This window comes from Megalobrama amblycephala, linkage group LG14 (assembly GCF_018812025.1).
Source record: "Megalobrama amblycephala isolate DHTTF-2021 linkage group LG14, ASM1881202v1, whole genome shotgun sequence".
Taxonomy (NCBI): Eukaryota; Metazoa; Chordata; class Actinopteri; order Cypriniformes; family Xenocyprididae; genus Megalobrama; species Megalobrama amblycephala.
In genome coordinates, this window is record NC_063057.1 from 17,904,342 (window position 1) to 17,928,928 (window position 24,587).

General features: G+C 35.1%; 2 protein-coding genes across 3 annotated transcripts; one reads left to right on the forward strand and one right to left on the reverse strand.

The window, feature by feature from the left end:
• Positions 1-5,900: 5,900 nt before the first annotated feature.
• Positions 5,901-8,746, forward strand: LOC125246476 (fish-egg lectin-like). Of its 2 annotated transcripts, XM_048157458.1 has the most exons (8): positions 5,901-6,018; positions 6,126-6,174; positions 6,272-6,289; positions 6,609-6,683; positions 6,774-7,001; positions 7,276-7,490; positions 7,652-7,779; positions 7,901-8,746. In XM_048157458.1, exons 4-8 carry the CDS (start codon positions 6,626-6,628, stop codon positions 8,040-8,042), a joined length of 771 nt encoding a protein of 256 aa, XP_048013415.1. In that variant the 5' UTR covers positions 5,901-6,018; positions 6,126-6,174; positions 6,272-6,289; positions 6,609-6,625; the 3' UTR covers positions 8,043-8,746. The 2 variants fall into 2 exon arrangements, with proteins under 2 accessions (XP_048013415.1, XP_048013413.1); XM_048157456.1 differs by lacking the exon at positions 6,272-6,289.
• An 11,160-nt stretch (positions 8,747-19,906) lies between these two features.
• On the reverse strand, positions 19,907-21,482 carry LOC125246173 (fish-egg lectin-like). Its single transcript, XM_048157086.1, has 6 exons — positions 21,402-21,482; positions 21,210-21,288; positions 20,883-21,110; positions 20,577-20,785; positions 20,364-20,491; positions 19,907-20,239 (listed from the first exon to the last, which is right to left on the reverse strand). Exons 2-6 carry the CDS (start codon positions 21,265-21,267, stop codon positions 20,098-20,100), a joined length of 765 nt encoding a protein of 254 aa, XP_048013043.1. The 5' UTR covers positions 21,268-21,288; positions 21,402-21,482; the 3' UTR covers positions 19,907-20,097.
• Between the last annotated feature and the right edge of the window lie 3,105 nt (positions 21,483-24,587).

A 24,587-nucleotide genomic window follows, 5' to 3' on the forward strand; every position in this document is an offset into this window, starting at 1 on the left:
CCTCAGGCTGAAGGAAATGCATATTACTTACACCTTTAGAGGGCGCAACTCAAATAAACCATTTAGCTGTTCTGCCATTCTGGATTAAAGAAAAATAGGATACAGGAGAAGGAAGTTCAACACTCTTATTTCTAAATCTAAAGTAATTTTTGTTAATTAGTATAGCTGAATTAGATCATTGAAGGTTTGCAACAAAGACATTGGTTAATAAAGTGAGATTAAATTGATAACCCCCCCGGTTTCACAGATAAGGTTTAAGCTATAGTCCCAGACTAAATGCATGTTTGAGATGTTTTAACTGAAGGCAACTTGCATGAAAATATATTAAAATATGTCAGTGCCATTGTTTTGTCTCAAGATTCACACCAGTAATGTTTTTTTCAAGGGTACGTTTATAAAAGCTACTAATTGAACCAAGGCTTAATCGTGGCTTAGTCTAAGCCCTGTCTGTGAAACCAGGCCAAAGTATAATTGTGCAATTTAATATAGTTTGTGTAAAATTCTGAGATTGCATTTCACTTTTTTTATTCATTTTGAGGAATACTGAATGTTTTTGTGCAAGTGAGATGAGTAAATGCAGTTACTTTTAGTCTAGAACTACAATAACCATATTCACACAGCAAACACAACATCTCTGCACTTTATTTCTCTCAACATGGGGAGAGCTGTCAGTCAATAAATGTGAAAAAAGTAACTTGGGTTACTTATTTGAAAAAGTAATGTGTTACTTTACTAGCTACTTGAAAAAGTAATCTGATTAAATAACTCAAGATACTTGTAATGCATTACCCTCAACACTGGTCAGAAGGAATGATAAATCATTTAAGGTAACACACTTCCAATGTTACATTTAAGTAAAGTAAAATAAAGCTACCTAATGTAATATACAGTGGTAACACTTTACAATAAAGTTCATTAGTTAAACATTAATGTATTAACTAACATGGTCTAACCATGAGAAATACATTTGTTACTGTATTTACTAACAGAGCTGGGTAGTAACGGATTACATGTAATCTAGATTACGTAATCAGATTCCAAAAATTAAGTACTTGTAATTAGGGTAAATTACATTTAAACTACTCGTATCTTAAACTACTAGAGTTACTTTTTTATGGATTATATGATTAAATATTTACACAATGGCAGTAAGTTGTTCACAATTAATTGATTCTCCTAATTTTTCATTTTTTTAATGTTTATATTTTTTCATAATAAACCTGACGCTTATATACTTTGTGATCCTTCGAGTTTTTTCCGGCGGTGAGGGGGAAATATAGATTAATATATTTGAAATATAGATTAAATATATATATGAAATATATATATATATATATATATATATATATATGAAATAATGATAATAATAATAATCTATGGAATATAGATTATTATAGAAATATTTGATGTAGCAGTGCTGTGTATTTCATGTTTTTCAATATTTGTTTTTGTAATGTTGCTGTTTTCTAAATTTACTTCATTTTAAGTAAATATGGGACCCACTTTATATTAAGTGGCCTTAACTACTATGTACTTACATTTAAATTAATAATTTAATACAATGCACTTACTGTGTACATACATGTTTTTACATTGTACTTATATTTTAAAAGCACCTGATTGTAATTACATCTGTAATTAATTTCTGTAATTACATTTATAACTACACTGTTGACCCATCCCTTAACCCTTACCCCTACCCTTAAACCTACCCATACCACCAAACCTGTCCCTAACCTTACCCGTATCCCACCTCAAAAGCAGCAAAAGTGTTTTGCAATTCAATATGAACCCAATAAGTACACTGTACTTCTTTTTTGATGTAAGTACATAGTAGTTAAGGCCACTTAATATAAAGTGGGACCTAAATATGTTTTAAGTTCATAAGATGTGATTTTGTTTTATTCAGTGTTACTCTCAGCAAACACTAACAGGTACATTAGTGTTAGTATTTTGAAGTATTAACTGTCCATACATTGCACTTTAAAAGAATCTGTTGAGGCTCTTGTTGATGAATAGAATATATTTTTTGGAATATATTTTTTCTTTGTATCTGTCAAAATAGTACAAGATTATCCTACAATATATGTGACATCAAATAAGCGTTAGCATAAAAGTAATCTAAATGTAATCCAAAAGTAGTCAGATTATCAAAAATGTGTAATCTAAGAGATTACACATTTTGTCATGTAATTTGTAATCAGAAACTGATTTCAATTCATAAGTAATCTACCCAGCTGTTTACTAATCTTCATTAATGTTAGTAAACGAAAATACAGTTGTTTGTTCATGTTAGTTCACAGTGCATTAATGTTAACAAGATTTTAATAATGTATTAGTAAATGTTAAAATTAACATTAATAAAGATTAATAAATGCTGTTAATAAGTGCAGTTTTTATTAGTTCATGTTAACTAATGAAGTTAACTAATGTTAACTAATGAACCTTATTGTATACAGTCAGCCAGTAGTTATCACATATTGTACTGTATCACGCTAAAGAGGATTTTTTTTATACGACAAATGATTGGTATGTTTATTATTACATGGCTACTCACCACATTTGTAAATAATCTGACACAAAATAAATATATTAGCTCACTTAAAAATGAATAAGGCTTTGACCAAGCAACAAGTCAAACACTACAACAACATTACAGGAATATTAATACTGAACTGCAGTAAGAAGGATGCCATACGAAGTGAGCAACTTAACCCTTTCATTAAGTGTTCTTCCATAAGGTCATCTGTAAGTGGCTAAGGGTCACTTCAAGGAACTTGAGGACTCATTGGAGATTAGAAAAATCAGCAAAGAATCACTCACTGGTAGCTAATCACCACAAGATGCATGCTGATTAGAAATGTGTCTGTACGTGGTTCGACATGCTCTGATATCATGCTGACATTTGTCAAAATAACCTTCGTGACACCAAGGCATGCCAGGCGTGTTTTCATGCATGCAGTTTCTCCAGAACTCTAAGGTTAGTGATAAAAGATAACACAACAGTTCACGGCAAAGAAAAAAGACGCCATCAGAGTCTCACTATACGTTCTCCAAATATTAAATATTTGTATAGGCCTATAAATGCATATTTTGCAATAAACTTATAGTTTCTATATGTAATCAACAACTATAAATTAATAGTTTCCATGAATTTTAAAGGTCCCGTTTTTCGTGGTTTTTTGAAGCTTTCATTGTGTTTATAGTGTGCAATATAACATGTGTTCATGTTTCGCGTGTAAAAAAACACAGTATTTTTCACATAATTTACTTATCTGTATACCGCTGTTTCCACTGTCATAAAAACGGGCTGATGACTTCCTTGTTCTATGAAGTCCCTCCTTCAGAAATACGTAACGAGTTCTGATTGTGCCAGCGGTTCCTGTGTTGTGATTCGACAGCAGCTTAGCGAACCGTGCCCGGAAAGGTCATGCCTCTTACCATAACATGGAGATGCATGCGCTCAGTGTTAATGTAAACATGTCTTTAATTTTACCCTATCAATTTGAGCCGGAATCAGACCCGGTGATTGGACTGCGGGATGAAAATAACAGCGTTTCGACGACATGGCGACAAACACACTCTACAAACGCAACTCTTGTGTATTCCTGTGGGCGGAGGTTAGTCAAAAAACTGTTTTAGTGACGTCATTAAAGAAGGAAGTAGAGGGATGTAGTCCAAACTGGCCATTCGATGTAGGTGACTTCTGTTAAATAAAATATCTCACTTGGCATTGAACTTTGAGCTTTAAAATTTTACAGATTTTATTTATACTCTAACAACAACATTACACACTAACTAAAGTTTGAAACATGGGATCACGAACAACGGGACCTTTAAATTAAATTATGTTATTTTAATTATATTATATAACACTTTACTATAAGGTTTAATTTATTAACATTAGTTAGGCTAACTACTTTAGTTAACAAGAGAATAACAATGAACAATGCTTCTACAGCATATAGCAGCTTAGTTAATGTTCATTTCAACATTTACTAATACTGTCACTGTTCTGTTTAGTTAGGCTAATTTCATTTTCATGGACTTTTAGGGTACGTTTACACGACAATGACATGGTTAAAACTGAGTTTTTTCCGTTGAGTTTTCCGCATACAGAAGAATCTGTGAAAATGACTAAAAACGCTGTATTCTGCTGGCAGGCCATTAGAAGGCGATGAAACACTATAGACTGAACACGTAATGCGCATGTGCATGACGTCATCGTTTTCATAGATTCGCGTTTTTTGCACTTTGAAACCCGTTTTCAAAAGTTTGCGTTTTCAGGCCACCAAAACGCCGTTGGCGTGTAAATGAACGGACAAAACGCATAAAAAGTTTTCCGTTTTTAGTTGAAAACGGTGTCATGTAAACGGCTCCCTGGTTTGTTGTTTGTTGTCACATGTGTTTCCTTTGTCTAGTTTCCTGCCACTTATGAGTTGTCATGGTTACTAATATGATTAGTCTTCTTTCAGTTCAGCTGTGGATTATTACAGCTTTGGTTCCTCAGTTCATTGTTGGTTGTTGTTTGTGTTAGACTTGCGCACTTTCTTGCATTGTTAGGTTCTTGTTAAATAAGTCTTGTTATTCTTTTTAACCTGCCTTCTTCTTTGTCATCTTTAGACCAGATGTAACAAATATGTTATTAAAATCAAATGTTTTTATCATATTTTTTTTTTTTATCATATCGATTTCCAAGTTTTTTTTTGTTTCAAAGCAAAGTTTGAATTGTTGTGAGTGACATTATAGCTGGTTGGTTTGGTTCATGACTTATAATGCTTTTTAAAAATCTTTATAGGAAAAATGAATGGGACAAACATTTCCAGAACCAACGCTGCTGAAAAAGCAAGTGAGTACTAACAAAGTCCCTTTAAGACAAGTCATTTCACTCGGCGGCCATCTTTGAAACGCCTCTCGGGCATCCTGGGCATCATTGCAGCTCCTATCTCTTTGAATGGGGAAACATCAGATTCTCCAAAACTGTTCGCCAACCTTACGATTAAATTTCATATTTGAAATCACCAATGAAATCTAACAACAACCAACTCATACATTTAGTTTCTAAACGCTCGAATCATGACAAAAAAGCTGTATTTTTTCAGGCTGGATCAAGCTGTTTTTCAGACTGTTTCTATAGAAACCGGTGATTCTAACGGCCGCTGAACTGACGCGATGACTTTACCAGTCGGCGATTGGCTCTTGGCTTTAGAAGGCAGGACTTATTCCGCCATATTGCGCGTTACACTTTCTCCCATTCAAAACAATACGAGTGACACGTCTTGTGTTATTCTATAGTCTTTGGTACTAATATTAGCAAATAGCTTTAAATAAATAGCTTTAAATAAAAGTAAATAAACTTTGTGAACAGCCAGATATGTTTCTACCATCACTAGTTTTTGAACCCTGGTTAGGCCCTGCTGTTGCCCTATTAATATACAAAGTACGTTTTACCTTTTGTACCTTTTACTTTTATATATTTTTGTACAAACTTTTTTTTTTTTTTATCCATAGGATATATTTATATATTTTTGTATGTCCTGTTTTTTTTTCTTTATTTATAATGCTGTGTGATGTTAGGTGGGTTGTGTTAAACACATTTAACAGTGCGATGATGAGTTCCACACAGTGAGGTGTGTATTCTAAACTGATCAAGCAAAAAAATGAAACCAAAACCACCATCAACACCACTGCTAATCAGTATCGATGATAAGCATAATTCTGCATGTCACTTGATGTGGAAAAGAACAGTCCTGTGACAAAAGAATTCAACCAATGTGATCAAAACAGATTCTTGCACATCTGATACGTCCAAGACATCAAAATATCAAAGACGAACCAAATCCCCCTCAAACCACTGCATAATTCCTGTAAATGGTAGGTAGATGTTGCCTAATCAGGAAACAAATTCCAGCTATATAAGCAAACTGTCATGTAACAGAATCTCCAAACATTGTGGCCGCACTTAGTGCGAGAACAGGAGAATCGCATTGCCCGTTGAATCCACTGACACAAGAGAAGGTTGGCCTAATTTAATAATACATAATTATTGTAATGTTGGTAGTAGCATTGGGATTTCAGCTTCTGCATATAAACTAGAAAAAAATGTATGTTTATTCATGTTGTAGGAAATTTAAGAAGACTTTTCACAATCACTCAGTGCAAGATCAGATGCAGGTGAGTTAATAGACTTGTCTTCTTCAGTCATCAGACTTTTGTTTTCTTGAGTTAATAGACTTTTTTGGTTACGCTTTATTTCGATGGCCCACTTTAGGCATTCTACAAAATATAAGTAACTTTTCAACTACATTTCAACTAACACTTATTAATTTGCAACTACGTACCAAATAACTCTCATTAGATTATAAGTAGGCTGTTAGTTTAGGGTTCGGGTTCGTAGAATAAGCTGACATATACTGTAGTTGCAAATAACTTGTAGTCGATGTCTGTTGGAGCATCAAACTAATGTGTTGGCAGATATTAAGAAGACTGCTAATAGTATAACTCTTATAGTTGGTAGTTGACACGTAGTGGCAAAGTTACTTATAGTTAGTAGAATGTCTAAAGTGGACCATTGAAATAAAGTGTTAGCCTTTTATTTTTTTATTTAGGAACGGGACCAGGAACAATGAAAGTGTGTCAGTGCATCCTGCTCCTCTTTAGTCACCTGTTCCTTTATACTCTAGGTAAAGTATGTTTCGGAGGACTATTGATCAAGATAAAACATTCACAGAATAATCTGCATTACTGATTATTTTATTATATTTTCCTTATAGCTTGGAATTGTGAAGTAATACCTGGTACCCTGAAGCAGATTGATGCTGGGCTAGGGATAGTGGGTGGGGTGAACAATGACAATGAAGTTTTCCTGTTCCTGGGGACCAGTTTTGAAAGGATAGGTTTATCCGCGAAGCACTTTACTGTTGGACCTGCTGGAGAACTAGGGGCGAATTCATCAAACAATGTCGTGAAGTTTGTGGATGGTAGCTTCAAGCTGATTCCAGGTAAGAAGTGTTGTGGTATGCTTCCTATGCAATGTGTATTTTTGTCTGGATGAGTCAATGCTAGTTGGATCTAGTCTGCAGATTTTAGGCATGTATGATGGGCACAGACTCTCTCACATCTCTTTGGAGCTTCAGACTCAACTTTAATTCAGTTAAAGAGTATCAAACATGATATTTTGAGCTGATTTTACAACACAATGTTTTCATTTGTTTAGTGTATGATGATCAGTCTGTCTATGCTGACTTTCATTCAGTGTCTTCATTTTACTGTCAGGCATTCAATTCAAACAAGTGGATGCCGGAGGTGACCAGATTATTGTAGGTGTTTCTCCAGTAGATGACGTCTTCTGCTTAAATAAGGATAATAACAATGTCGGGCCGTCCAGTGATGCTCCTTGGGTACAACTTGCAGGAAAGCTGAAGTACTACAGCTGTGGCCCATACAGCTGTTGGGGAGTGAACTCCGCAGGGAATGTCCTCATCAGAAGGGTAAGGATCTTGTTAAATACTGAATCCTGAATTGCTGAAATAGGGCTCTTCTAGTTCTAGGCAGTTTCAAATCATTACTTCTTAAAATAAAGGAATTGAGAACAGATGTGATCAAGCTATTTCTGAGTTGTTTTTGTCTTTTTTTTTTTTTTTTTGCACAGTTTGTAACTGGTGCTGCCTGTGGAGGGTCGAATGTTTTTGAGGCTGTTACTGGAGCTCTGTCCATGGTGGAAGTAGCAACTGATGGCAACGTCTTTGGTATTGACCCTCAGGGGAATTTATTGCAAAGGTGAGCTACAAAAATATTTCTTGCATTGAACCTTGTTTAGTTTAAGGAAATGGACAATTTCCTTACAAACAAATATTTAATTATCTTTAATGGCATAAAGCACTATTCTTGTGTATTTTAGAGTTGGTGTTTCCATATCTAATCCATTTGGATCAAGTTGGACAGTTATTTACATCTGTCCCAATGGCCACAAGCATGTGACGTTTGATCTGGGGTGGCTTTATGTCATCTGTAGTGATGGATCCGTCAGGAGATGCATCTAAATGTCCAACAGAAGAGCTCAACTATCATTATAAACAAAAATTCCTTTTCTTTGTTTAATTTTTTTGCTGTTGAACCAATAACATTTTATGACTTATGGTTTTACATGACTTTTAAAGTGTCAATAAACTGCTTCATAATCAACTTCCTTATAATTTTAAATTAATTTTAACCCTTGTGCTGTTCCCCCCATCAATTTTTGATGAATGTCTGGATACATGCATTCATTATCGCATCTTTAATGTGGCCAAAAATAAATGCAGGAAGTGACCAGGAGTAAATACTCTATATCTTGCATGGAATATGATAGATTTTTTACTTTCGAGTAAACTTTATAATGCAATAGATGGAATCCCTTTTAAGCGGCACTATATTTTAAGATTACCTTGCTGTTTAATCAAGTGGTATAAACTTTTCTCTCAAGTTCTACTGAATAACAATCACAAGCAAAGCCTATTGACACACTGGGGGCTTTATTGAGTTGCTCAACTCAGTCTACACAGGAACTTTATAATTATAAGTTACTAACCACTAGACCAATGCTCTCAGTCTAGCTCCTGATTATTGAATCCTGCTATTGTAAGGTTTTAGGCTGAAGAAGATTGAGGTAGGTGAAGTGGATCTAAATACAGCAGTTATTTTATTAATTAAATAAAACAAAAGAGTGATATCCACAAATGAAGGTAAATGAAACGGTGTGCATTAACACATTAATGAACTGAATGAACTGATCAATAAAATTCTGTAAATTTCTTTTCTGAAATTGTACTTTATGAATTAAAATAAATTATGAATGCAATGAATTTGCCTTACATTTAATATGAAATTTTGGAAAATCGAAACCAAGCGATCTTCAACCCTTGTGCCCAATGAATATCAATGTTTTGTGACTGGATGATGAGCGATGAAGGTGGAGATGACAGGAACAGTTGCCAGGCAATCAGTCACATTTCATGTTGCAACGAAAGTACAACGGGAAGTTGCTTGAGTGGTGCAGGAATGACGTATTTTTGTAGGCCATCCTGGAAGTTAGTGGAAGTTCCCTTGACAAAAACCCATAGGATTTTTCCATTGGGTTTTGGATTATTGCAAAAAATAAGGTCTGTGACAAAAGCTTATGATTCTGTCCATTGTGATAATCTTCATAAATTAACACAACTTTCATGAATTTTGAATATAATCAGCAGAAGTCACAAGCTAAACGTAGGTAATATGAACTACACCACGGCCGTTTGACTTTAAAGGATTAGTACACCCAAAAATAAAAAATTCTGTCATTAATTACACCTGTAAGACCTTCGTTCATCTTCGGTACACAAATTAACATATTTTTTTGATGAAATCTGATGGCTCAGTGAGGCCTCTATTGAGAGCAAAGCCACCGAACCTATCAAGATCCATAAAGGTACTAAAAACATATTTAAAACAGTTCTTGTGAATACATTGGTTCTACCTTAATATTATAAAGTTATGAGAATAATTTTTGTCCGCAATATCTAGTGATGGCCGATTTCCAAACACTGCTTCATGAAGCTTTGAAGCTTTACAAAAATCTTTTGTTTCGAATCAGTTGTTCGGTGTGCCAAAGTCACGTGATTTCAGCAGTTTGATACGCGATCGGAATCACTGATTCAAAACAAAAGATTCGTTAAGCTTCAAAGCAGTGTTTTGAAATCGGCCATCACTAGATATTGTTGAAAAGTCGTTATTTTGGGTTTTTTTGGCACACAAAAAGTATTCTCGTCGCTTTATAATATTAAGAGAGAACCACTGAACTCACATGAACTGTTTCTGGATCTTGAGAGCTTCGGTGACATTGCTGGCAATAGAGGCCTCACTGAGCCATCGGATTTCATAAAAAAAAGTCACAATTGGGTATTACTGATGCATTTTATATTGTAGAATAAAACATGAAAATATCTTGAGCTTGTGTTCATCGCAGACCTTATTTCAAGCATTTAAGATGTGGAGCGAAATGGCACAGAGTTTATACAAATCAGTTTAAATAGTGAGGGATCTGTATAAACAAATCTTTATGGCATGTTCATGTATTCCTGGTTGGCCTATGCGTGCTTCACACACCAGACAATGAGAGAAATTGTGTTAAAATGATAACTGCACACCAGTAGCCATATAGAGGTATGCTGCCATAGGCTAACTGATGGGACTGAAAAAACAAACAATTATTTAAGAATGGAAATGGTGAACATCCTCTTGATGGTGAACACAGACACCTCTGCTGTCTATATGTGCTTTAGGAAATACCATCAATCAATCATTCTCTGACTATAAGTAACCAGCACCTTAAGAAACTATCATGGCAACGTGACCATGCCATGGATGAATTAAACAGGAGAACAGCACAGCCTTGTGGTTCCACACAATTTAACACCTGGATTGAATGTGTATCCACTCACAGACATATCAAATAATTCAAGCTTCAAAATTATTCAAAGTTCCTGTAAAATATTATTTATAGTTTAATTGAAGTTTGTTTATTTTGGAAGAGTTCTTCATAATTAACTGATCACGGGTTAACATTTTTTTTTTGTTTTTTTTAAATAATTGACATATAATAATAAGGAAACGTGTAAAATGTATCCTTCAGTTTGTCAGAAAGTATTGAAAACTTTGCAACCATCCATTTGGATGCACTAAACAGGAGAACAGCGCAACCTTGTGGTGCTACATAAGACCTTCTAGATTGATTGTCACAGATCAAATTATTCAAATTTCTGATAAAATATTATTGCTGTCTAACTATTTATAGTTTCATTTAATATGCATAATTTAGCTTATCTGAATCGTTATTTTGGTTTATTTTTGTTTAAATTTACTTTTAAGCAAGGTAGAATTATTAGGCTACTTTAATTTACTTCATTTGTTAAATTTTCTTAAAGGGTTAGTTCAACCAAAAATGAAAATTCTGTCATTAATTACTCACCCTCATGTCATTCCAAACCCGTAAAACTTTAATTCATCTTCGGAACAAGTTATTTTTAATGAAATCTGAGTGATTTCTGTCTCACTCAACTACCACTTTGACACTGCAAAAAGTTCATAAAGAAATCATAAAACTAATCCATATCAATTGTTTAGTCCAAATTTTCTGAAGATACAAGATAGCTAGGATTGCTGATCAATGCTTATATGTGAATAAAAGCTTAAATTCAATCTGTTCATCATATAAAGTGATAGTGTCTCTTCGGAAAATTTAGACTAAACCATATTATGGATAAGTTTCACGGTTTCTTTATGAACTTTTTGAAGCTCAAAGAGGTAGTTGTGTAGCTGTCAATGGAGGGACAGAAATAATCTCAATTTCATTAAAATATCTTCATTTGTGTAACAAATATTTAATGATGACAAAATTTTCATTTTTGGGGGAACTATCACTTCATGAATTCAAATTATATTTAATCAAGAAAATGCATTTATTGCATATGGGTACAACAGTAAAAAAAAAAAAAAAATAGGCCTAATTAAACTCAATCAATAAATTATTTAAACGTTTTTATCCAAAGGAGTCAGGACAAAGCCACAACGGAGTATTGTCAGTGTGTGTGTAGTGGTGCTTTTTCGGTAGGCTAGATTTACTGTGTCTCAAAAGTACCAAAAGTGATTTTTTTTTTTTTTTTTCGAAGAATTAACAAACAAACAGATGATTGATAGCTAGCTACCTAGCACAGCGGAAGTGCTGCGATATAGCTTTAGTTTTTGCACGTGATGCCAATTTCCCGCCTTTGGCAGGCCATTTTCAGTCTCTCCGTGAAAATCAAGTAAAAGGTGTCTCGAGATGGGTCAACTCCGAAGGAGTTGTCATCGAGTTCACCTTAGAAAGTCAACAGAGACAACACCGCCGTGCAATGGCTACGGGGTTTGGCTCACGCTGGTGGTCCGCGGTCGGGACGGGCAGGAGTGACAGACACTTTAGTGTTTCTGCACGGACTTAACACACCTGCCGGAGAGAGTGGCCATTCGCAGCACCTGAACTTTACAGCATCTCCTCGCTTCGTGACGATGCGAAATAACTGGATTCTGGATTTGCGGAGAGATTGTACAACCCTGGAAAGGTACGCAATGCTTTTTTTTTTTTTTTTTTTTTTTTTTAAATTCCGTATTCTAAATCCTAAATCCTAATGAAATTTACTGAAGTGAAACAGTTGGGGACCCTGCCAACACACCCATGTGGGGCCCATAAGGGTTGGATATGGGCTGGTGAGTGGGCCCCATCTGGGCTGCCCAGATGGGGCCCAGTTAGTTTTGTCCGGGGGTTCCATGGTGGCCCCATGTGGGCAAGCCCAGATGGGCTGAAGTTGGGCTTCACATGGGCCCTAGCTAAAACCCACACGGGCAACCCAGGTTTCTCCTATATGGGGCCCACACTTACCTGGGCCCCATGTGGGCTGCTCATGGGCCCCTGCTATTCTACCCATAAGGGTAATAACCATTATTATGGGCTAACAAATTCATTTTTGGGGACTTATTTTACAGTCAGCCCATACAGTTCTGTAACCCGTGTTCATATTTTTTTACACAGCCAATTTTACCGGGTCTGGTGGACCCACCACATTATTAGGCTTTTAAATCAATACAGCCATAACAATTCATGTAAAAAATACTTGACAAATGTTTACTTTAGCTATTTACCCCTGTGAGATCGCATTTATGATCGTTTGTTTTTTGTGAGAAACCAAGGAAATTCAATAAAAATAAAAAATAGAAAAGATTTTATCATTATTAGTGATAATTTCTTAGAACTTAATCAGAATAGGTGAAAATGTTTGAAATGTAACAATTTTGTAACTTTGTGTGGGAATAGCAGGTGCAGAAAGACAACACTCCCGCACTCAGACGGCCAATGAGTTTGTGTTAGAAAAAATAATAAATAGCATATTTTTTCTTTTAGCAACCTTTAAAATGGGTCCCAAAGACCCAAACACCTTGGATTAAATGAGCTACAATAATAACAAGACCAGTAATACAATTAATTACCTTTTTATTTAAATAAAATGAAGAAAAACATTAAGAAAACTCTCATTAAGAAAACTTTTGCTCAGTGTTCCCTCACTGTTAGAGACAGGATTAGCTACTTTCCACCTCAAATGAACCCAAAGCCTGAAGTCCTTGTTAAGGGGTTGCCTGTCGGGCCTGTCTATTACCCCCTTCTATGACCGCCTTCTCTGCAGCTTTACAGGTGATTTGGCTGGTCATGGTGCTTTTCTTTAAGCCTCCTGCAAGAAACAAATATAACGGTCACTTACTTTATATGTGCCAACACAACTCTCAGCCAGGACTGTAAAGACCACTATGTAAAGAAAAGTGCTACATAAATTAAGATTATTATTAGAACTACACACATACTCTTAAACACACAAGTTAGGCAACTTACTTGCAACTCCATACACAGTGGCTACGTTTACATGCACCAATTTTCACCAATCCGAATGAATTGAATCTGATTGCAGATCTGTTTACATGTACTCTAAACATTGTAATCTGATTCAAATATCCGTTTATATGTGTTTTATATACATTTTGATTAAAACGTTTGTGCACGCACTGTGCGTGTGTGACGTCATATCAGTCACACATGCGGTAACCCAGGTTGCGTCAACAGACGATTATCATGTCTCGACGATAGCAAGAGATATTGTCAACAGCTTCAAACCTTGGCAATATTAAGAGGATTTGGTATTTCCAATTAATGTAGGCCTGTTACATTTTTCTAGTCTTATTATAACTATTAGGTTCAGCTTCTTTTATTATTATATTAATATTATATGTGCTGTGAGAATAATAAAAGATTAGGCTATTAGCTATCTTTAAAAATGATTTAAATTTTTTTTAGGTCTATTATTACAATGAATTATAGCCTATAATTAAAATTATTTAGAGTGTATGCTATAATACTATTTCCTAACACTGCAGTCATCAGTGAAAATTAAGTGCAGCGTTACTTCAAGCACCGACTTAAAAAAAACTTCAAGCACCGACTTTGTGCACTGCGTAATGCGTGTCAACACTGCACTGCGCATGTGCCCCAGAGTCTTCTGAGAACGAATGAGAAAGTAGTCAGATTTAAGCGTTTACATGGTCATTTTTTGCTGTTGGATTGGATTAGAAAAGGAATAAACCACCCCTTCCAATCCGATCGAAATTTCATTCGGATCAAGCTCAGTCGGATCGATTAAGGTGTTTACATGAACGTCTTTCAATTTGATTGAGCCGTCTATCTAATTACAAATGGATTATTTGGGTGCAAGTAAACATAGCCAGTAAATAATGTTTATAACTTTGGGGTATTGTGACAGCTTTCTAGTCTCAGTACAACTTAAAACATTATCCACATGTACACCTACCATTACTTCATACAGTTTTAAGGCCTTGAACTCTCTCTTCCCGTTTCGGCCCACAAAGTTGTACTGCCAGTTGGATGGAGGCCATGGAGGTGTCAGCAGAGATCTGAGGGTGGATGGAGCCCGGTGGAGGTGTCGGCACAGATCAGAGGGTGGATGCAGCCGGTGCGCTGTAAAAAAAAACAAAACAAAAAAAAAAACACAACTTTGAAATGAATAATTTTGTTGTGTTGGTTCAGCAAAAATCCACACTGTAAAAATCTTGTACAACAAAAAAATATTTTAATACACACACACACACATATATATATATATATATATATATATATATATATATATATATATATATATATATATATAAATTAAATTCTTAAGTACTTCTGTATCCAATAGACATTAAATGTTGAATTGGCTCAACTACAAAAGATTTGGTACAGAATAGTTTTCTCCAGAAAACAAATAATGTCAAGTTGACTTCTTTTTTTTATAGTGGAGATGATGACCTGAGGGTGGATGGAGGTGTAGGCCTGATGGGGCTCATCCTCACTGGACAAAATCACTCGCCTAGAAATCTATAATATACAAGCACAATCAATGAGTTTAAGTGTTTTAAAAACAGTTGGTTAAAAAATATATACATAAAAAATATATACATCTCTGGTATCTACACTCTAGATACCAGAGAGACCCTCACATTGATCCTTAACATCTGTTCCAACACCCCATGCTCCCTTCAGGCATGCACACATCCATTTGTATACATCTCTTTTCCCCTCAAAACGTGACTGTTACTTTTATTAACTGATTACATTTAATATTATTTATTTCTTAATCGTATATCTGTTGTCTACCTCCCTCGTTTTGACAGCTTTGAGCCAAATACACTTAACAAAACTCCCACAAAACATGTCCTTCCTGTGTCATTGGGAAATTTTTCACCATCCATTTAGTAGTAGTAATTCAAATAGCCTCACCTCTTTCTGCGCTTCCCCCTTCCCATATTCTCTGTAGAATCGGACTTGGTTGGTACATCTGTGTTCTGTTCATACTCGACTAATTTTGTGCAGGCAATTTCATACGTTGCTGTGGGAAACAGAGTGGCAATTAGTTTCATCCAGAGCAAATTTTACATTTCTAATGACACCCACAACCTACAAACAAAATATATATATTAAATTAATTATTATCAGTAAGTGTATAATATTTAAAACATTGAAATAAATGAATAAACTTTTAATAGTAATAGAAGATAACTACTTCTCTTGTCAGAGAAGAGTCAACATTTTTTGAGTGCACACCCACAAAATTGTCCGAATGCGCAACGTGCAACATGGATTGGGTCTTCTGACCTTTTGATTTTGATTAATATGTGAAATATGAGAGAGTTAAGACAGTGCTTATTTTGAAGACAGAGAGAGGGGCGGGGGAGGGGCTCTCTGCTCGTTCTCTCTGTCACTCATTTAACATGCGCAGCAGGCATCTACATCACTCATAGATCACAATAACTGATCAAACCGGGCTTTGGCGGGATAAAAATTTGTTTTGTCGGCCGCTAAAAAAATAAACGCAGGAAAACCCTGTTAACGTTGGTGATTTACGGTAGAAATCTAAAGGCACAAGTTGACAAAATATAATGAAATAACCACCTTAATGTGTAATGTTGACAATTTTTTTTTTATTTTGACATGAAAGCTTACATGTTAAGGGAGCAAACTGGTTCAAAATCTCAAAATTGATCACTGCATAAAAAACCGATGTTTTCACCTGCCGTGTCTCGAAGTGCAGCAGAGTGCACGCGATGCAAATCATGGCGGGGATATGTGCCTTAATTGGCACGACACCCTATCCGATAAAACTTTGCTGACATTCACATGGACTTTCATCAGTGTTTTTGCTTTAACTGTAAATGCAACAAGTGCAAATATTAAAATTCCACCAGCTGGTAAAAGCGGAGAAATGGGCATTTTACAGCCTTTTTAACAGCTTGCTAATACCTGTTCGACTGCCTTGCTAAGAAGTGTACAACCAAATACTTCTAAACAATATATTTAAGTCAACCACTCAAATAAGCTCAAATGCTACTGACTTAATAAATTAAAGTCGTCTGTTCAACGCTTTAACCAGGTTTAAGCTACATCTGCTAATGCACAAACATTTGCTAAAAGCTTTCCTCGTAACTAATACTTTCCAAAAAAGCTTTAGGTTAACATCATGCGGTAAAATCATCCCCAGTTTATTATACTCTTACCTGCCTTTTGTCCACACGACGACACCGGTGAACTCGAGGATCCTTAACGGACAGCAGACTACTGAAAAGGCGGCAAAGTTGTTGCTGGGCAGATTCTTTCGCTCGGCGATGGGGGTGGAGCTTTCCAGATGTGCGCTGCACAGAGTGCGCACTGCTTACGGTTTGAACATTTTGTGGGGAAACCGTACAAACTTGTCTTTTGAAACTCGTACAACGTTCTTAAGACAACTGTTTAGCTGCAGCCTGCAATTTGGCGCTCTAGCGATTAATAAACAGAATTCTTCTTGCGGAAGAACACTGCGGCCGGAGCTACTTCTCCTGTTTATATCTATGACGAGTCACGCAGGGACTTTGCTCCTCCGCAGCGATTCCTACTTGACCGGCCTGAAATAGTCCCAATATAAACACTTATTATAAATGTATAATGTTTCGGGGTAAGACAAAAACACGGTTAGGAAAATGGATTGTTAGATGGATGGATTGAAAATGAATGTTGTACATTTTCATTATAAAATTTTTGTAAATCTTAAAACACACAAAAAAGTTAGACAGCAGCTAATCTAATAAAATTTGTATAAAAAGTGGATCTAGCCCAGAGTCTATGTTGTTAAAAATAGCATCCATGTCTGACAGTCCATTTTGAATGGAGCCCTTTAGCCTATCTACTGCCCATGTGGGGCCCAACAACAACAGCCCACCCTGAGCCCATGCCCAGCCGAAGCCCAACTAGCCCAAGCAAGGCCCATGTGGGCCCCAACTGGACGTGTTTGCAGGGGAGTCGCTTACACCCATTTTAAACCCTTTGTCATTTTTTTTTTCCAAGATGAATTTTATTTCAGAAATTAAAAACATTCTTATTAGAAAATGTGTATTCAAGTCACACTTGAATGTATAGTTGTTGCATTAGATTAACAGGCAATTTCTGCTATTTACACTGTGTAAATTAGTGGGTAACGTTACACTAAGTGTAAAAAGCAACCAAAAGTATTTCCTTTGCACTAAGTGAAAAAACAGTATTTTCTTAGATGCTATTTGAAGTGTAAATAGTTAGATTATACTTAGTGCAAATAGTGGCAGATAGTATTTGCACTTCAGTGTAGTGGTAAGTGTAGCTATTAAGCCCACCAAAATCTAAGCAAGTTTAGGGTGTTTTTCATGGATATTGACAGGGGTTATAAGAAAAATAATTTGTTGTCTTAAAAGGGACTTTGGCATCTTTAAAAAAAACTTATGACTGTACACCAGTAACTTGCATGTTTTCCAGTAAATGATATCTAAAAACCCTTACAACTAAATAAAGAACAAATTACAGTAGAAAGGTTTTGGGTCTGTAAATTAAAAAAAAAAAAAAAAAAATGTTTTTGAAAGAAGTCTCTCATATTCATCACTGCTGCATTTATGTTATAAAAATATTGTAAAAACAGCAACATTGTAAAATATTATTACAAGTCACAGAATCCTTAAGAAATCATTCAATCATTCTAATATGATAATTTTGTGCAAGAAAAAAAAAAAAAAATGTACCGACCTCAACCTCTTTAATGATTTGACTCTAAAATTTTCACATCTAATTGGTGAAAAGTTTACACTGTTTTATTTTTTAAATAACATGCTGTCATTGTCCATAGATTTTGACAGATAAGATGTAAATAATGACCGTGTTATGGAGAATGATCAGATATTTCTTTTAATTTTTTTATTAACTTCACTGTAAAGAGATTGCTGTAAATTTTACAGTAACTTACTGGCAGCTAAAATACTGTTCAAATTACAGAAATCCGTTACAGTGTTGTGTTTACTTTGCTCAAATAGAGCTCTTAGCCGGCTACAGAGAAACTGGTAGCCAGGCTGATAGTTAGACAACCGTGCCAAGAATCCCGGGCTGAGAACAGTTTGTAATCGTGCCGTGCCGAACCAGTGACAAGAGGAAACGCAACTGAAACCGTTCCTTACCATTCTAAGAACCATTCGGCCCTATGGTTTAAAAGTGGATTTTGATACCCAATGGGCACAAAAGTTGCCTGGTTTCAGTTAAAACTTAAACCTTAATTACTAACCATAAATACTGAACAAAGCATATCAGTAATATGTATCAAGAAATTGGTCCCTACTCAAAATGACAGCTTTTTTCAGTTCTTTCTGACAAACTGAAGCATGCATTTCATGCATTTCTCCATGGCACATCAATATGCACGGTTAATTCCTGGTTGTCGTTAAACCAGCTCGGCATTTCCGGTGAACTGTTAGCTGTTCATTCTGTACTCACTGTACATCGACACAAAACCATCAATGGTTGACTTTTTAATGTTGTATTTATATTTTAATGCAGTTATCACATTTACCTAATTTGCCAATAAACCAGTTTTATTGATTGTAATAAAGATGAAGCTGACCGTTTAAAAACGCTGCGTTTGTAATTAGACACGCACACGTTTTTTTCCCCAGCACTTCAAATGTTATTTTTAATGTGATGACCAAAAACATTATTTGTTCATCCTTCTGAGATTGTTCTTATTGTAAAACTGAACATTTAAAAATGTAGGAAATTCAACATTTGATAGAAAACACTTATTTAAAAATAAAAAAGACAATAATTACCACTTTAACCAGCAGGTGGCGGCAAAGTAGCATTTATTTGCGCATATATCAGCCGTTTCCTCTAATCGTTTTTCACTTTGTTTTTGACTAAATATTAAACATTATAAAATAACTAGGTTTAAAAATACATTGTCAATGTGAAGTATGAAATACTCAAAAAATCGTATGAATTCTTATGAATTAAAGCGAGCACCACACTTTTCCTTGTAAACACGGTAGCTGTCAGTGCAGCGCAAGATCAATGATTTCAGCACACTTGTAAAAACACACATTTTATTGAATTAATCTAAATAAAGTACACAATAAATATTTAATTTTTGAAGCTTTCTTTCACATAAAAGTGTGAAAACTGATGGTCAAATTGAATTTAGCCAAGGAGGGTACGTCTTTACTTATTTATTTTTTTATGCTGTCTTTTTGAATAACAAAATCAATGCTATGCCTGACTATTTAAGTGACTATATTCTGATTATAAACTAAGTATTACACTACTGATGCTCAAAACACCAGCAAATGACATCTCACTGGAAGTTTTCCAGCTGGCTTATATTATTGCAGAAGTTCTAAAGAACGTTCCGTGCATATAGTCCATTATTTTCAAAATTAGGTTAATTTATTCCAGTGATCAATTGATTATAAAGAAAAATGATGTAACAGTCCATTTGTGCAATTTAACCTTTATTGACACAAAATAACAATGCAAAACTAAACTTTATATGTATTTATATAACTTTAATAAGCATAAACAAACAAAACAACTTTCAACATCAAAGAAAAGAAACAGAAAGAAAAGAAAGTAAAAGAGTCTGAGTTTAATGATCACTGGGTTCCTCTGAGATTCATGATGGACATTCAAGTACATCGTCTGATGGATCCATCACTACAGATGACCCACAGCCTCCCCAGATCGAAGGCTACATGTTTGTGTCCGAAGGGACAGACAGGAATCACTTGCCATCCTGTACCAGCAGGATTTGCTGGAGAGACTCCAAGTCTAGAAATGATAAGTGATAAGATGATTGATTCTAATAAATGTCAAAAATCATTTGGTATTTTACTTTTGCTCATATTTAAGTTTTGTTAAATAAAACAAACTTTCAGTGCTATTTTCAGCTCACCTTTGCAACAGAGACCCCTGATAGTCGACACCATAGACACTCCCATCAGTTGCAACTTCGACCATAGACAGAGTTCCATTAATAATATCAAAAAAAGCCGACCCTCCACAGGCAGAACCCGTCACATTCTGAGAAACACAACAAGATACAAACAACTCACTTGATTAAAACTGATTAGGCCTTTTCTTTTTGTTCAAACTTCTCTTTTCTTACCCTTTTGAGGAGGACATTCTCTTGAGAATTCACTCCCCAACAGCTGTATGGGCCACAGCTGTAGTACTTCAGCCTTCCTGAAATTTGGGTCCAAGGAATAATTCCAGATGGCCCATTGCTGTTCGCATCCTTGTTCATGCAGAAGATGTCATCTATTGGAGTAACACCTGCAACAATTTCACTTCCAGCATCCACCTGCTTTAAACCACCTGACAGTAAAATAAAGAATTTGAAGGGAAAAGGTCAGACAAAATATGGACAGATAAGGAAATCTGCAATCTTGAGTTTAATTTTCCTTTTTTTAACCTTGAATCTGCCTGAAGCTTCCGCTCTGAAACTTGAAGAGGACGTTTGATGGACTCACTCCGAACACTCCAGCAGGTCCAACAGTAAAATGCTTCAGTGATCCATTTATTCTTAAAAAACTGTTTCCCAGAAATAGGAAGACTTCATTGTCATTGTTGACTCCACCCACTAAACCTAATCCAACATCGATCTGCTTCAGGGTACCAGGAATCACTTCACAGTCTAAAGCTATGAAAAAATTTGGGATGGGTTCATTTGAATTATTCTGCAGATGTTAGTATTATCATGATATGATTATGAATCTCCAAACACACATTCATAGTTTACCTAGAGTATAAAGAAACTGGCAGCTGAAGAGTAGCAGGATGCACTGACAGGCTTTCATTGTGCTGTTTTTGTCTCGATCCTGTACATAAACAGAAATCAAATGTCCATGATGTAAAGTCTTCTTAATTTCTTTATTACATGCACAAAACAAACAAAAAACATAGTAATTACATGGTTTGAAATGAAACCAACCTTTTCTTGATCTTAGAAGAGTCAGCTGCTTTCAGCAGTCTTCTTCTCACAGCCACAATGTTTGGAGATGCCGGTGAATGTCTTTCAGGTTTGTTTTTATAGTTGTAGTTTGTTTCCTGATCAGGCGAGGGAAACCCCTGCTGTAGAGAATTATGCAGTGGATCGTGATCTAATGCTGGGTGGAGCAGAATTTCATAAGAACATGCAATGTTTTTTTTTTTTTTTTGACTGAATGGTTCTTTTCTCCACGTGTGCACCCATGCCATTGTCACATTCCTATGATGTAAATGGAATTTTTTCATGGTTTGTATATTATGTAATGATGCTTAAATTACCTGGTACAAGGTTCTTTAATTTAAAAGGAATATAAAAGTGCAGTAAAGTCACTCTGAAGCAGTGTAATAGTATTTCAAAGAATTGCAATGAATTTACATTAGTGAATTCATAAAGCATCACAAGGCACGTAACAATGGAAATTTTGGGGGGTATTTAAAAACGGAAGTATGAAGCTTATAATTGTATAAAAGCAATTAAATTAATATTTTAAAATATTTTCTGAGTTTTGCATTATATGATGTTGCATTGGATATAACCTTCAACAGAAAAGGTTAGTGATTATTTTCACACTAAAATCATGTTAACATTTACATCTTGTGGCAGTTCTACTAAAATTGTTACTGACTGGCCTCATTCACGTCCATTGTAAATGCTGCATGATAGCTCAGGATCCCACGCTAATTTACTCTAAATTGATTCTGTACATCTTACTGTATTCCTGGTTGGCCTGTGTGTTAGGCTATAGCAGAGATAAAATGACAATCTAGCACACACTGCCTTGGACGTGCATTTATGTATACTACAGGGACACTGCAGTATTTGATGGAAAAACAGAATCATTCTCTTCTGCTGTTGTTAAACTTTACAGTGTAGATATATATAGACAGATTTGCTAGGCATCCTACTTGTGTATGAGGAAATAGCATCAAAAAATCATCCGATGCATCCGAAATTGTAATCTGTATAGTAGTTACTACATTTGATTTGAAACTTACTTTTAAAAAGAAGTATGTTCTATATTGTATCAATTTGTGTAGTATGAATGAATTTAGGACTCACGCTGTCATGTCATCTATGACCTATGGTGTCAGCCTTTCCTGTGGCCTCTTTGGGATAATAAAAAGTGCAGTGGATGCATATAATATATTATATCAGTTTAAATACTCAAATTGGTTATATTATATTATGTAAAAATGTAACTATTCTTTTAAATGATTTTTAAAGGTGCCCTAGATTCAAAAATTTAATTTACCTTGGCATAGTTAAATAACAAGAGTTCAGTACATGGAAAAGACATACAGTGAGTCTCAAACTCCATTGTTTCCTCCTTCTTATATAAATCTCATTTGTTTAAACGACCTCCGAAGAACAGGCGAATCTCAACATAACACCGACTGTTACGTAACAGTCGGGGTGTACGCTCCCAATATTTGCATAATGCCAGCCCATGTTTAAGGGATTACACAAGCCAGTAACGTCTGGATCTGTGCACAGATGAAGCATCAGACTAGGTAAGCAAGCAAGAACAACAGCGAAAAATGGCAGATGGAGCAATAATAACTGACATAATCCATGATGATATATTTTTACTGATATTTGTAAATTGTCTTTCTAAATGTTTCGTTAGCATGTTGCTAATGTACTGTTAAATGTGATTAAAGTTACCATCGTTTCTTACTGTATTCACGGAGACAAGAGCCGTCGCTATTTTCATTTTTAAACACTTGCAGTCTGTATAATTCATAAACACAACTTCATTCTTTATAAATCTCTCCAACAATGTAGCATTAGCCGTTAGCCACAGAGCATATAGCCTCAAATTCACTCAGAATAAAACGTTAACATCCAAATAAATACTTTACTCACATAATTCGAAGCATGCATACAGCATGCATGACGAACATCTTGTAAAGATCCATTTGAGGGTTGTATTAGCTGGGTGAACTTTGTAAATGCGCTGTAATATAGTCGAGAGCTCGTTTGGCAGGGAGCACGTGATTTAAAGGGGCGGCGCCGAGTGAAAATCAGTGCATTGTTAATGATGCCCCAAAATAGGCAATTAAAAAAATTTATTTAAAAAAATCTATGGGGTATTTTGAGCTGAAACTTCACAGACACATTCAGGGGACACCTTAGACTTATATTACATCTTGTGAAAAAGCATTCTTGGGCACCTTTAAAATAGAATTTCTTGGTAAATTTAGTGACTTCTGAAATAACTGCTTGTTTTCAAAAATATGATTTAATATAACTAAGGTACATCAAGGGTCAAATCAAATAGAAATAGCACATTAAAGATTAAAGTTACAACTGCATTATGTAACAACTTTTTGTCTGTACACTGTACATGTCTGGTATAAAGAATGTCAAAAGCCATTTATATTTAAGGTGGGCTGGGGATGGTCTCCCCGTCCTGAGTTGTGGATGTGGTTGAGGGGAGTCAGCAGAGCTAGAAAGAGTTCAGGAGATTCTCTCAGTAACAGATGGGGAGAGAGCGAAAAAGTTTCTGGCTTACCTGGAACAGGGAGAGAGAGCTGAGCTGAGCTGAGACACAGCTGTGTGGAGCTGAAAAGCTCTCTTTTCTGTTTGTACTAAAGATTTTTGTTGAAACTACTTAATACCAGTTGTTTAAAGAGTCATAGCAGAGAAAAGAGAAGTTAGATGTCAAGCATAAATTGTTCACAAATGTCAATGACATTCATATATTTTTGTGTGAATAAGGTGTACAAATGTTTTATGGGGCAACTGTATATTTCATGAACTCTTGTTTATAAATGTCAGTTCTGACTGATTTATTGACTTTTCTATCTTATTATTTAAATTTTTTAAAATGATTATTTATTATTTTCGGAAAAGAAAAACATGCTTCTGAAACTTCCGCAGACTAGACATGTAGTATGTTGACCAATGAAGTTGGTTACAACAAGCGCACATATTTTATATATATATATATATATATATATATATATATATATATATATATATATATATATATATATATATATATATATATATATAAATGTTGTAGCAATAACAATACAAAGTGGGTTTAAAATCTGTGGTTACTCTTTTAAATGAAAATTGTGCCAACCAATTCTGTTCTCATATACAAACCCTTTACAGTAAAAG